The 12,317-nt window shown below is 46.9% G+C and overlaps 1 protein-coding gene across 1 annotated transcript; it reads left to right on the forward strand.

Moving 5' to 3' along the window:
• Positions 1–2,882: 2,882 nt before the first annotated feature.
• LOC136571843 (PRELI domain-containing protein 1, mitochondrial-like) lies at positions 2,883–4,599 on the forward strand. Its single transcript, XM_066572464.1, is given in 5 exon segments — positions 2,883–2,992; positions 3,038–3,159; positions 4,093–4,097; positions 4,218–4,541; positions 4,543–4,599. Coding segments are annotated over 5 exon segments (618 nt in total).
• The last annotated feature ends 7,718 nt before the right edge of the window (positions 4,600–12,317 follow it).

A 12,317-nucleotide genomic window follows, 5' to 3' on the forward strand; every position in this document is an offset into this window, starting at 1 on the left:
CTGAACACAGGACAAACAGGGGGATCCATTTTGTGGTGAAAGTCGTCATTCATGTGTGTTAGCTTTTAAAATGGGGTCATTTGGGGAAGGGGGGGCAGTATCTAATATTTTGATACCTATAAGCCTTTGCCATCTTGACATGGTGCAGGAAAACAAAGTGTTCCTCGAAAAGTTGATCAGTAATGTTAAATTTGTATGTCTCCTAAATGGTGTAGCAAGTTGGGGTACACTTGCCTGCGGATCGCCAACCTCTTGCACATGAAGATGGTACACCACACGTGTAGAAACTGCTCAGGAGATGTGGATTTCTTTATCTGACTCCTGCCAGCCTTTATTTGTCATCACCGCAATCACAAAACACAGCAATATCATCCGTCAATATACACAGTCCATATGCACCCCACTTGGGTGTGAGTCCAGGGTTGTCGCCCCTGTCGGACTCTGGCCTCTGCTAGGCCACCAGCCTGCAGCACCTCAGCTCTGCTGCACTGGTCCTCTCTCTTTGGCCTCATGTCCACGGGCTTTAAATCCGCACCGTTTCTCCCGCATGTGTATCGGCGCCTCATAGGGATGCATTAGACACCCGCAGGTAGTTAAATACCTGCAGATGTCATTTTTTCAGTCAGGCGCAGATCCGCATGCGGGAAAAAAAATGGACATGCTCCATTTTAGTGCAGGCCTCCCGCGGGGACGGCTCCCGAAGGCTTCTATGGAAGCCGTCCGGATCCGCGGGAGACCCGTACCAGAATTAAACTCACCTGCTCCGGGCGATGCAGTTCTTCCCTTCTTCGCGGCCGGATCTTCTTTCTTCGGCCCGGTGGATGTGCCCGGCGCATGCGCGCGGCACGCCGCCAGCGTGCCGAGCACATCTGCCGGGCCGAAGAAAGAAGATCCGGCCACGGAGAAGGGGAGACACGCATCGCCCGGAGCAGGTGAGTTTATTCTTATTTTTAGGCATCATGTCTACATATAGAATCTGCGGCGGGCCTGATTTTCGCCGTGGACATGAGGCCTTAGCTTCCTGCACAGCTGCCTCTTATGTAGATAACTCTTGCTTCAACTAGGGTATTAACCCTTTCTTTCCCTCTCGCAGGTATTAGAATGCCTGATTAGCACACTCTGGGGGTCATTCTGTGTAATGCATCGCTACAAAAAAAAAAAGTTTTTCAAATGTGTGCCCAGAATAAAGTAAACAGATGGAAATAAAGAAATCTTAGCAAATATTTGTACAGTATGTTTGCACATATTTCACATATTACAGTTGAAAATGTGAAAAAAGAAAAACTTTTCTTTCCCAAATTTTCCCAATTTTGGCACTTTTAATATATATATACATACACACAAATTCTATTGGTCTATTTTTACCATCTTAATGAAGTACAATATGTGGCGATAAACAGTGTCAGGGTGCATTCAGACGAACGTATATCGGCTGGGTTTTCATGCCCAACCGATATACGGCGTCTCTCTCTGCAGGAGAGGGGGGGAGGCTCGAAGAGCCGGGAGCAGTGTTCTGAGCTGAAAAATTTGAATTTTTCTAAGTTAACCCCTTGAGTGGCATGCCCGGAAATTTTCCGGGACGAGCTCCACTGCCCATAGCGATATAGCCTGGAAGATTTCCGGGCTATGTATCACTATGGCAGCTACAGAGCACAATGACACAAGCTGTGGCACTGTGCTCTGCCTGCACAGACCCACAGAGAACAAAGCAAGGGCTTTGAAAAACCAGTAGAAGATATTGCCGATCTGCCGGCAATCTCCTGCTTCTAAGTCCCCTGCTTTGTTTATAGGTTGCCATAGAGACCATCGGCTTGTCAGAAGCAAGCCGATGATCTCTGTGGCAGGGAGAGCTGGTGCTTGGCTGTCAGAGGACAGCTAGGTACCAGCTCTTACAGCAGAGATCAGAGAAAACCTCCGATCTCTGCTGTGTTAACCCTTTACATGCTGCAGTCTATGTGACTGCAGCATGTAAAGGGCTGTCACTGCAGCATGTAAAGGGCTGTCACAATCGGACCCCCGGAATGTGATCAGGCGGTCCTGATGGGTCCCTGTGGAAGTCCCTTAAAGGGACAAAAAAAAAAAAAGGAAAAAAATTATTAAAAAAAAAATATAAAAACACTTGTCTCCCTTTACTTGGTAAAAAATCAAAAATACAATCACACATGTGGTATCTATGCGTCGTAATGACCCAGAGAAGGAAGTTAATGCATTATTTAACCCCTTAATGACATGGCCCCTTTTTTTCTTTTTTCCCCATTTCTTTTTTTCCTCCCCTGTTTAAAAAATCACAACTTGTCCCGCAAAAAACAAGCCCTTATATGGCCATGTCAATGGAAAAATGAAAAAGTTATGGCTCTTGAGACGCAACTGCAAAATTAGTTAAAATTCAATGACATTAGACCATTTAAAAAAACCTGCCCTGGTGGGCACGACAGGGTGGTAGGAAACCCGCCACTCAAGGGGTTAATACATTTTTAAAAAATTTCTGTGAAATATCTAAAAGGTTAATAAACTTCCTAAACGCGATTTTGAATACTTAGAGGGGTGCAGTTTATAAAATGGGGAGATTTTTGGAAGTTTTCTGACAGAACTGAATTGGTCCTTAATAGAGATGAGCGAGTATACTCGCCGGCGGGGGAGAGCGGTGAGTTGCGGGAATGAGCAGGGTGGAGCGGGGGGGAGAGAGGGAGAGAGAGATCTACCCCCCGTTGCTCCCCGCTCTCCCCCACCGCTCCCCGTCCCCCGCCGGCACCCGAATCTTTAGAGACGAGCGGGCAGGTACTCGCATAAGGCACTACTCGCTCCAGTAGTTTGCCTTAGCGAGTATGCTCGCTCATCTCTAGTCCTTAATAAAAATCAGTTTGTGTCGCTGTCACGTGAGCATGGACGTCCTCTCAATGAAGTTCCGCGATAGGACCTTGGTCCTTGCACAAGGTGGCCCCTTCGTTAGGGCGTACGACAGCAGCACACTGGATTCAGACGGTATCTCAAGGTGAGCTCCTCCCCACATCACTGCCATCCTCTGATGGTTTCCTAGGCCTGCCATGCTTGGTGCAGTCAGTCTTCTGGGAACAGCGGTGGAGTATTTTATAGGCTTGAATGATCTGAAGAGCTCATTGGACCAAGTGTCTGCTGCTTTTTGGCAGCGTTATCCAAACCCCTAGAGCACGTGTCAAACACAAAGCCCGCTGCCGCAGCTCCCCGCTGGTAATCATGCTGCTAGCGCTGATCCCGGCGCACACTCTGACGTCAGTGTGCAGCTGGGATCATCCTCCCCTGAGTCCCCTGCTCCTCAGTTCTGCAGGAGAGGACTCAGGGAGGAAAGGTGTCGGGCGCACACACTGATGTCAGAGTGCATCCGGGCTCAGCACAAGCAGAGGGGAAGCGGCGCTGACAGTAAGGAGGAGGCAAGTATATGGGTTAGAGTGGCACTATTATTACTACTGTGGGGGGGGGGTTAATATTGCTATGGGGTAATATTACTGTGGGAGGGTTAATATTGCTATGGGGCAATATTACTGAGGGGGGGTTGATATTGCTATGGGGTTAATATTACTGACGTGGATAATATTATTACTGAGTGGGTTTAATATTACTATAGGGGGGGATAATATTACTACTAGGGCCACTGTGGGGTACCCTGTTACTGCTGGGGCCACTGTGGGGGTCACTATTAGTACTGGGGCCACTGTGGGGGTCGCTATTACTACTGGGGCCACTATGAGGATCGCTATTTTTACTGGGGCCACTATGAGGGTCATTATTACTACTGTGAGGCGACACTATTAGGGCTCGTTCACACAGGTGTAATTGTGTTTCGGTCGCACAAATACGCTGCGTATTTACGCAATCGAAAAATCGCTTATGCCTGCATGTTTGGGCACGCTAAAAAGAATGCAGATGGGCCCACTGAAATGGTGCGCAAATATGCAGTAAATACACAGGTTTCCTGCGCATTCACCATGTATTTGCGTGGCCCATTCACTTCAATGGCCTATTGGGATGCGTGGTATGTAACAAAATAGGTCCTGCTGTGTGACTATACATCATGTGACTGAACTCAGTGACATCAATGGCTTCTATTCACTGCATATTATGTACGCAAATACGCTGGTGTGAACGAGCCCTTACTGTACTGTCTTACAATCGGCCCTTTGAAGGTCACCATAAGCCTGATGTGGCCCTCGGTGAAAATGAGTTTGACACCCCTGCCCTAGAACAAACATGTCCTGACTGAAGATGCTCTACACCGTGATGTAACTAGTGACCACAAGCTGCTGACGAGGAAGCCGTTAACGAAGACCAACCGCCTGCCAAGGTGGGTAGAGCATTTCTTAGCAGCCAATGTGGCACATGCTTTGTACATTTTGCAAGACTCCATAATTGATATTTGCAAGATGACTTTGATCACATTTACCTGGAACATAAAGCACAGCGCTGTCATGTCTGGGGAGGAATGCTGCGTATGCTGTGAAAATCCAGAGAGCAAGAGTTGGACCAAGATTAGAAGAGAGACCTGAGTGTCCTCAAAAGTTTTCGGTTTTTGGCAGACCAATGCAGGAGTTTGGCCTGACTAGGTTTAAAAGTAACGTGACCTGAAAGGATAGGAATACAATATGGGGGCGGGGCTAAGTTCCAAGAATTAGCCCCGCCCCATCCCGCCTCTCCCCATTGCAAATAGTGCAGAGGGGTGGAGAGGAAGCAGAGAGGGGGCGGGAGCTCAGTTCCTGCTCCTGGCTCTTCCATCCTCCCCCCTCCTGCAGATGAGGACGACGTATATCAGCTCGGCGTGAAAACCGAGCCGATATACGTTTGTGTGAATGCAGCCTTAGACAGCTAGTCAAAGTTTGAAAATTTTTCCAAATTTTCAGTTAATTTAGATGTTTTTTCCTTAATAAATACAAAATTATTGATGAAAATTTACCACTAACAAACTAAGATATGTCACGAAAAAACAACCTCAGAATCACAGTGATAAGAAAAAGCATTCCAAAGTTATTACCATAGAGAGAAAGATGTCAGGTTTGAAAAAATAAGGCTATGTCCTTAAAGGGGTTGTCCCGCGCCAAAACGGCTTTTTTTTTTTTTCAATAGGCCCCCCGTTCGGCGCGAGACAAACACAAGGGATGGGTTAAAAAAAAAAAGTTTAGTACTTACCCGAATCCCTGCTCTGCGGCGACTTCTTACTTACCTTACCAAGATGGCCGCTGGGATCTTCACCCACGATGCACCGCGGGTCTTCTCCCATGGTGCACCGTGGGCTCTGTGCGGTCCATTGCCGATTCCAGCCTCCTGATTGGCTGGAATCGGCACACGTGATGGGGCGGAGCTACGCAATGATGCGTAGAAGGGGGCGGAGCCAGAACGCCGCTCGTGCCGAGACCCAAGAGAAGGGAAAAGACCCTTCTGCGCAAGCGCGTCTAATCGGGAGATTAGACGCTGAAATTAGACGGCACCATGGAGACGGGGACGCTAGCAACGGAACAGGTAAGTGAATAACTTCTGTATGGCTCATAATTAATGCACGATGTATATTACAAAGTGCATTAATATGGCCATACAGAAGTGCTTACCCCCACTTGCTTTCTCGGGACAACCCCTTTAAGGGGTTGAAATGCACAAAACTGCGTAGAATTTGGCAGTCTCACTGGGGAGGAGCCAAGTGGGGGGAGAGAAAAAAAAGAGACTCCATGACGAGATTTATTAACCCTTTCCAATCCAATTTGTATCCTGGTTTTCTTAGGCGGCTTACTCTTTTTCTGCCGTTATACAACGGCGCTATCTGCTGGCTAAAGCCAGTACTGCATGAGGTGACACGTTGGATAGGCCCCAACAGCAGAGAGGCTGGCAATATACAGTAAGAGAACCCCGATGGACGTCTTCCAACATCGAAGCTGTACAGCCTTAAATCATAATGTCTTCAGAGGTCAGACAGTGGATTGGAAAGAATTAAGGCCTGTGTTTCTGGAATGGACTTGTGGTATAATTATCCCTAGTTTCTGGGTTAAATTCACATGAATGTGTGGAGCTGGGATGGCCACACCTCCTCCAACAAGCCACACCCTTTCCCCTAAAAGTAGGATTCAGTGGTGTAAATGTTTAAAAGTTGCTAATTCCTTGAGCAAGCACCAAAGTTTGCAACTTTTGTACTCCAGAGCCATCTGATAATCCACCACAGCTTTAGATAATGAGTGAATTCAACTGGGAAAATCTACATGAACATCTGTATGTGGATGTTGGCGTGCATTTACTTCGCAATATGCGACCGTAAAACTGCTTCCTCAGTAACGCTACAGTGTTTCAGAGTGAAACGTAAAGGGGAAAATTGCTGGGCCTTGTTAGGCTCCTCCTCTCCCAATAAGCCCTGCCCACTTCCCCCCCCAAAATTGACAAATGCAGAAAAAAAAGAGATAAAATGCAAATTTTTGTGCAAAGTAGGTGTTCGCAAAAATTAACCATTTCTTTCCTACACAATCTTGGCCCCATAGCTCTTTGCAGTACAGGCGGCCATCAGTACTTTATTCTGTGTGTGCAGTGCCAGGTGCCTTGTGCTTCTACTCATCATCATAGTCACAAGATGCGGCAGTGGAGCTTACACGCTAATTCAGAGAGCTATTGTGAGAATAAATGATTGGACTGCAGCTTTTGCAGGGTGCCTCCAGCTAGCTGTTCTTCGCTAGATCACAGTGCAACATCCAAGGAGCGGGCCCCAGCCTAGGAGACAGCGGGGTTTAGATGTAGGCCCTGGTCACAGTGGCTCTACCGTCTCCCACCCGGAGGGTAACTGGAGACACGTCCAAGGGGCTCAGAGCAGGCTATTAAAGGGGTTAACCTTGTATGGTTTACCTGGTTGTTTGTCACGGGTGACGTCACTGTTCTGTCCTCCGCAATTACATTTGGATGTCGGAATAAAAAGTCCACACGCAGGGTTGAAGTTTAAAGGCAGAACCAGGGACGGTCGGTAAAGCCGTTGACTTGAACACAATCCAACACAGTCCACACTTGACATCCACTGACAGTATTCAGTGCAGGAGAACACATGGTGTGACAGGGAGGAAACACGGGAGGACAGAGTGACTTACACAGGCCAAGGTATCTGTGGATCTCTGTTCCTGGACACAGTCACAAACACTCACCGAATCTCTACCGGTACACACTCACGGAATTGAGGAACGCACCCAGCACTGCACAGTGGGAACTGACACTTCTTGAGGATTCCTGCTCTTGTCTAATCTTCAAGGAGGGAAAGAATAAGGGGTCCAAACCACTTGTTCGCTATCCTTTCAGCCTCTTTCATGTCAACCACACACAGACTGAAGGTGTCTGTGTGCAGACCGACTCCTCTCAGGACAGACCAGAAGACCATCAGACAAGAAAAGACCCACTCATGCTCCTTGCATCCACATATATAAAACAAGGTCACATGACATACAAAGAGATACTTTTCCAGACATAACCCAGACTGTAACCCATTCAGTGCTGCAGCTATGCATTACACATCATATTCACTCACATATAATACATTGACAATACACAGAAGCACAAGACTATATAGACCATTCAGAAACATCCAGAAGGTTCCACGCATTAACTTCTCTACACTACAACAGCTGATATCTTCTGACCACTTCATCAGTTTGCGGTCACGTCCCGTGAGGGTCCTTTTACACGAGTCACGTTCTCAGCCTTACGTAATGAGTGCTGATCAACAAGCAAGTCAATTGATGCTTGTTTCATTCTCTCACAGGGGCTGAGAATTGACTTATGGGGTCCTAATTACAATCATTCGTCCCCCTTCGGCTGTACATCTTACTGTTCACAAGACCTGTGTAAAAGGACCTTAAAATGGTCAGGGCTGAGCGCTCCGCACCAGCACGGATAAGAAATACAGTATGTCTCCACCTGCTGTTCATATGAGATAGTGCACAGTCCAGTATACAGGTTGCAGAACACAAAGCGGACTTCTACCGTTCACAATGTTCCTTATAATACATACCTCGGCTGCTGCAGAACTTTTATTGAATGTGAAGGGAAGATATCTGTCCACTATTCATCATGATGAAACAAATGGGAAAAAACCTTTAGAGAACCCAGAGGAAACAAGTCCAGTAAATTACATTATTGCTGTGTCTACACAACCTCTCATTCCTATTCCTCTCTCTATACACAGCACTTACTAGGTGGGTATATGGATCAGGATCACCCTTAGTAAATTTACAGCAGGAGGTCCTCAAAAGATGAAGGTAAGTAGGCGCGACATAACGGGAGCAGCGTCTTCTGCAGAGGATTCTATAGATTAAGGCTGGGTTCACACAGGGCGGATTTGCTGCGATTTTGCCGTGGTTTTGCCGCAGAAATGCTTCTGCGGCAAAACCGCTTCAAAGGTTCATTTTGGCTTGCGGATTTTCCTGCGGATTTTCTTGCGGAAGTGTTTTTTCCGCCAGGGTTTTTTACTTTTTGCCGCGGACTTTGCTGCATCCATAGAGGTCTATGGACAAAAAGCGCTGCGGAAAAGACAGAAGAATGGACATGCTGCGTCTTTGAAAAACGCGCCACAGTTGCATTTCTGCACTGCGGCTGTGCTGAAAAAATCCGCCCTGTGAGAACAGCTTTTTTGCAAAACTCATTTTGTGCTGCTTTGCACTGCAAACGCAGCGGTTTTGCCGCAGTGCGGATATGCAATGGCAATCCGCGGCAAAACCGCAGCAAATCCGCCCTGTGTGACCCCAGGCATAATGCACCCTGTTGTGAAATTGCACATCACAAAGAACAAAAAAACTGTGCATAACGCCAACATGAAAAATAATTATACTCAAACAATGACTATAAGACAAAGCCATAAAGGAAAGCCTCCTCTTCACATAGAAGACTACATGTCAGCATGAAATAACAGCAAGAGACCTAAAGTGCCAGAGCAAAACACAAGAAAAGAACACATAACCCACCTGGGGAAGCCTGCAGTGAATCCAACTTACTTTTTGGCACAAAGCCGCCTTCATCTGGGGGTGATGGGAGCGTACAACCCAGGTCCACATCAATCAATAGCACTACAGGTATGAAGGTGCGCTTGAGTAAAGGCCCATTTACATGCTAAGAAAATCTTTCAAACGATTGAAAGTTTTAGCGATCGTTTTGTAATGCCCATTAGTACTTTATCAGCTTTACTTGCGTGCAAATGAGCCTCCAGGAGCGGCTTGAAGATCTCAGTAGGTAGTCTGAGCTCTGCAATTAGCTCCATTGTTCAGGCATGGGCTGCTAAGCGAAAACAATGTAATCTCTAGCTTCTGTGAGATAATAACCTGCAGTCTATTTTCTTGCATGGGCTGCCGAGAGAATACAATTTTATCTCCTGCTCTTGTGGAGAACACTGTGTGTGGTGTGAACAATGGATTTTAAGCTAATATACAGTTATTAGAGCGCCCCCTTCTTACAGTCCTGGGTATAAATAGCTGATGGGAGAGATCTTTGTACTGAGCCCTGATATATTTATACATAGTTATTAGAGCGCCCCCTTATTGCAGTCCTGGGTATAAAAAGATGATGGGAGAGATCTTTGTACTGAGCCCTGATATATTTGTACATGGTTACTAGAGCGCCCCCTTGTTACAGTCCTGGGTATATTAGATGATGGGAGAGATCTCTGTACTGACCCCTGATATATCTATACATAGTTATTAGAACATCCCCAACGGCCGATTGCAGCTATTGCCCGTGGGTGTCAGCTGCAATAAACAGCTGACACCCGCGCTGTATGAAGGAGAGGTCATGCCATGATCTCTTTTCATACGTACCCAGACTCTGCAGTACATAAACGTACGTCCTGGAAAGGGGTTAAACGCTTTCTTTTTGCTGTTTATTGCCCCTTTACATCTTTATTAAGCAGGTTTTCTCCTATTACTAAGCCTTTTATTCCTGTAAGGTACGAACCGCTCCCAGTAAGTAATTAGGATGTTTTTAAACATTTCCCATTTATTGTCCGTACTCTTATTTTTGAGGACATTGTCCCAGTCTATAAGGTTAAGGGCATCACTGAGCTGATGGAACTTGGCCTTCCTAAAGTTTTGTAGCTCCCCTATAAACTCTCTTGAAGGACAAGTGGAAATGCATTATATTATGGTCACTATTTCCCAGGTGCCCCCCGACCTGCACCCCTATTATTCTGTCAGGTCTGTTGGTTAATAAGTCCCTCTAGTCAGGTCTCGTACAAGTTCGGTACGGTTATCTTTAGTAGTTTACTGGACGTTGTTACTTTTATGAGATCCGCAGGTTTCGGCTTCCCAGTTTATATCCAGGTAGTTAAAGTCCCCCATAATAATTACCTCATTGGGATTTACTGCTTCATCTATTTTTTTTTTAGTAATAGATTTTCGGGGCCTTCTGTTATATTTGGTGATCTGTAGAAAACCTCTATGAGAATTTTACTATTGTTTTCCCCTCCATATATTTATACCCATAGAGGCTCTACATGTTCATCTCTCATATATCTTCCCGTCATGTGGACTTTTAACAGGATTTTACATAAAGGCAATCCCTTCCCCCTTTCCGCTATTTACAATCCCTTCTGGACAGACTGTTAGGCCTCCTTCACACGGGCGACACCGCATCGCTGCGAGAAAATCGCAGCGATATCGCGTCGCTGCACCGTACGATATCGCTGCGATTTTCCCGCAGCAATACCGCGATTTTGTAGTATCTGCTACTGTCAAAGTTGCATCGCATCGCATGCAAACCGCGTTTTCGTGCGATGCGATGCAACAGAGAGCAAGGCTCCATAGAGAAACATGGGCTACAAAACCTCGCGTGTCGCGTGCATTTCGCCGGACCTGCGAGGTTTGTGTGTCGTTTTGTAGCATGCTACAAAACATCGCATGTGTGAAGGAACCCATAGGAAACCATGGGCTTCTCATAAATGCTACAAAATCGCGCGACTTTGTCGCCCGTGTGAAGGAGGCCTAACCCTGTTAGTTTACGGCTTAGTCCCAGCTTTCATCCAACTAGGTCTCAGTTATTCCTACTAGGTCTTAGTTTTCCTTACACATTAATACTTCCAGTTCGTCTACTTTATTGGTCAGCGTTAGTCGCCTGATTGGTCAGACTTCTAGCATTAGTCGCCTGATTGGTCAGACTTTTAGCGTTAGTCGCCTTATTGGTCAAAAGGTTTTGGTTATTTTTTTATATTACATGTATTCCTATTAACTATTCTGACAGTTCTAACTGTACTAACTGCTCATGGTCATTGTCTACACTGTCTTCCCCTCTATCTTTCTGGTTGCCCCCCAGTCACTAGTTTAAACACTCCTGCAATCTTCCAGCCATCTTCTCCTGCAGCACAGCTGCCCTTCCCCATTGAGATGCAGCCCGTCCCTATGGTAGAGCCACTTGTTGACCTCCTTCAGCTCCCGCTGCCTTTCCAGTGTGGCTTGTAGTACAGATAATATTTCAGAAGATATTACTTTGGAGGTCCTGCCCACAAGCTTATATCCTAGTTCCCTGAAATCATTTTTAAGGACCTTCCACCTACCTCTAACTGTGTCATTGATACCAACGTGCACCATGACCGCTGGATACTCACCGGCCCCTCCCAGTAATCCGTCAACCTAATCCGTCAAACTCTAGCACCAGGAAGACAACACACTGTTCGATGATTCTGGTCTTTGTGACAGATTGTCCTGTCTGTCCCCCTAATAATTGAGTCCCCCACCACTACCAGGACCTGTCTTGCCTACCCTGTGCTCCTATTTTAATTCACATTGGAGCAGACATCCCCCTGGTGTTCAGAGGGCATGTCGTGCTGCAGCACTGCTGACCCTGTAATGTCATTCCCCTCATCTGCCAACTTTGCAAAGTTTGTTGAGGTGTGCCAGCTCCCTGGATCTCTTCCCTCTATCCCTCCTCCTGTCACCCAGCTAGATTCCTGCTCACCCATACCACCATCCACTCCCACAATGGATGGTGGCGGTGCTGTCAGTGTACTTTGTGGAAGAAAGGGGGTGTTGTCAGAGTACTTGTTTGGTCCTGTCTGTATACTTGTTGGGTGAGGGGGGGGGGGCATTGCTTTCAGTGCACTTGCCCCACCAGGATGGGGGGTTGGGGGTGCTGTCAGTATACTTGTTGGGGGGGGGGTGGTATTCGGGGTGCTGTCAGTGTACTTTGGGTAAGAAAGGGGGTGCTGTCAGAGTACTAGTTTCGTGCTGTCTGTATACTTGTCAGTGGGGGCGGGTGCTGTCAGTGTACTTGTCCCACCTGGAGGGGGGGGGGGGGTTGGCGATGAAGGGGGTGCTCTCAGTGTACCTTGGGGAAGAAAGGGGTGTTGTCAG

Source organism: Eleutherodactylus coqui, chromosome 6, assembly GCF_035609145.1.
Source record: "Eleutherodactylus coqui strain aEleCoq1 chromosome 6, aEleCoq1.hap1, whole genome shotgun sequence".
NCBI lineage: Eukaryota > Metazoa > Chordata > Amphibia > Anura > Eleutherodactylidae > Eleutherodactylus > Eleutherodactylus coqui.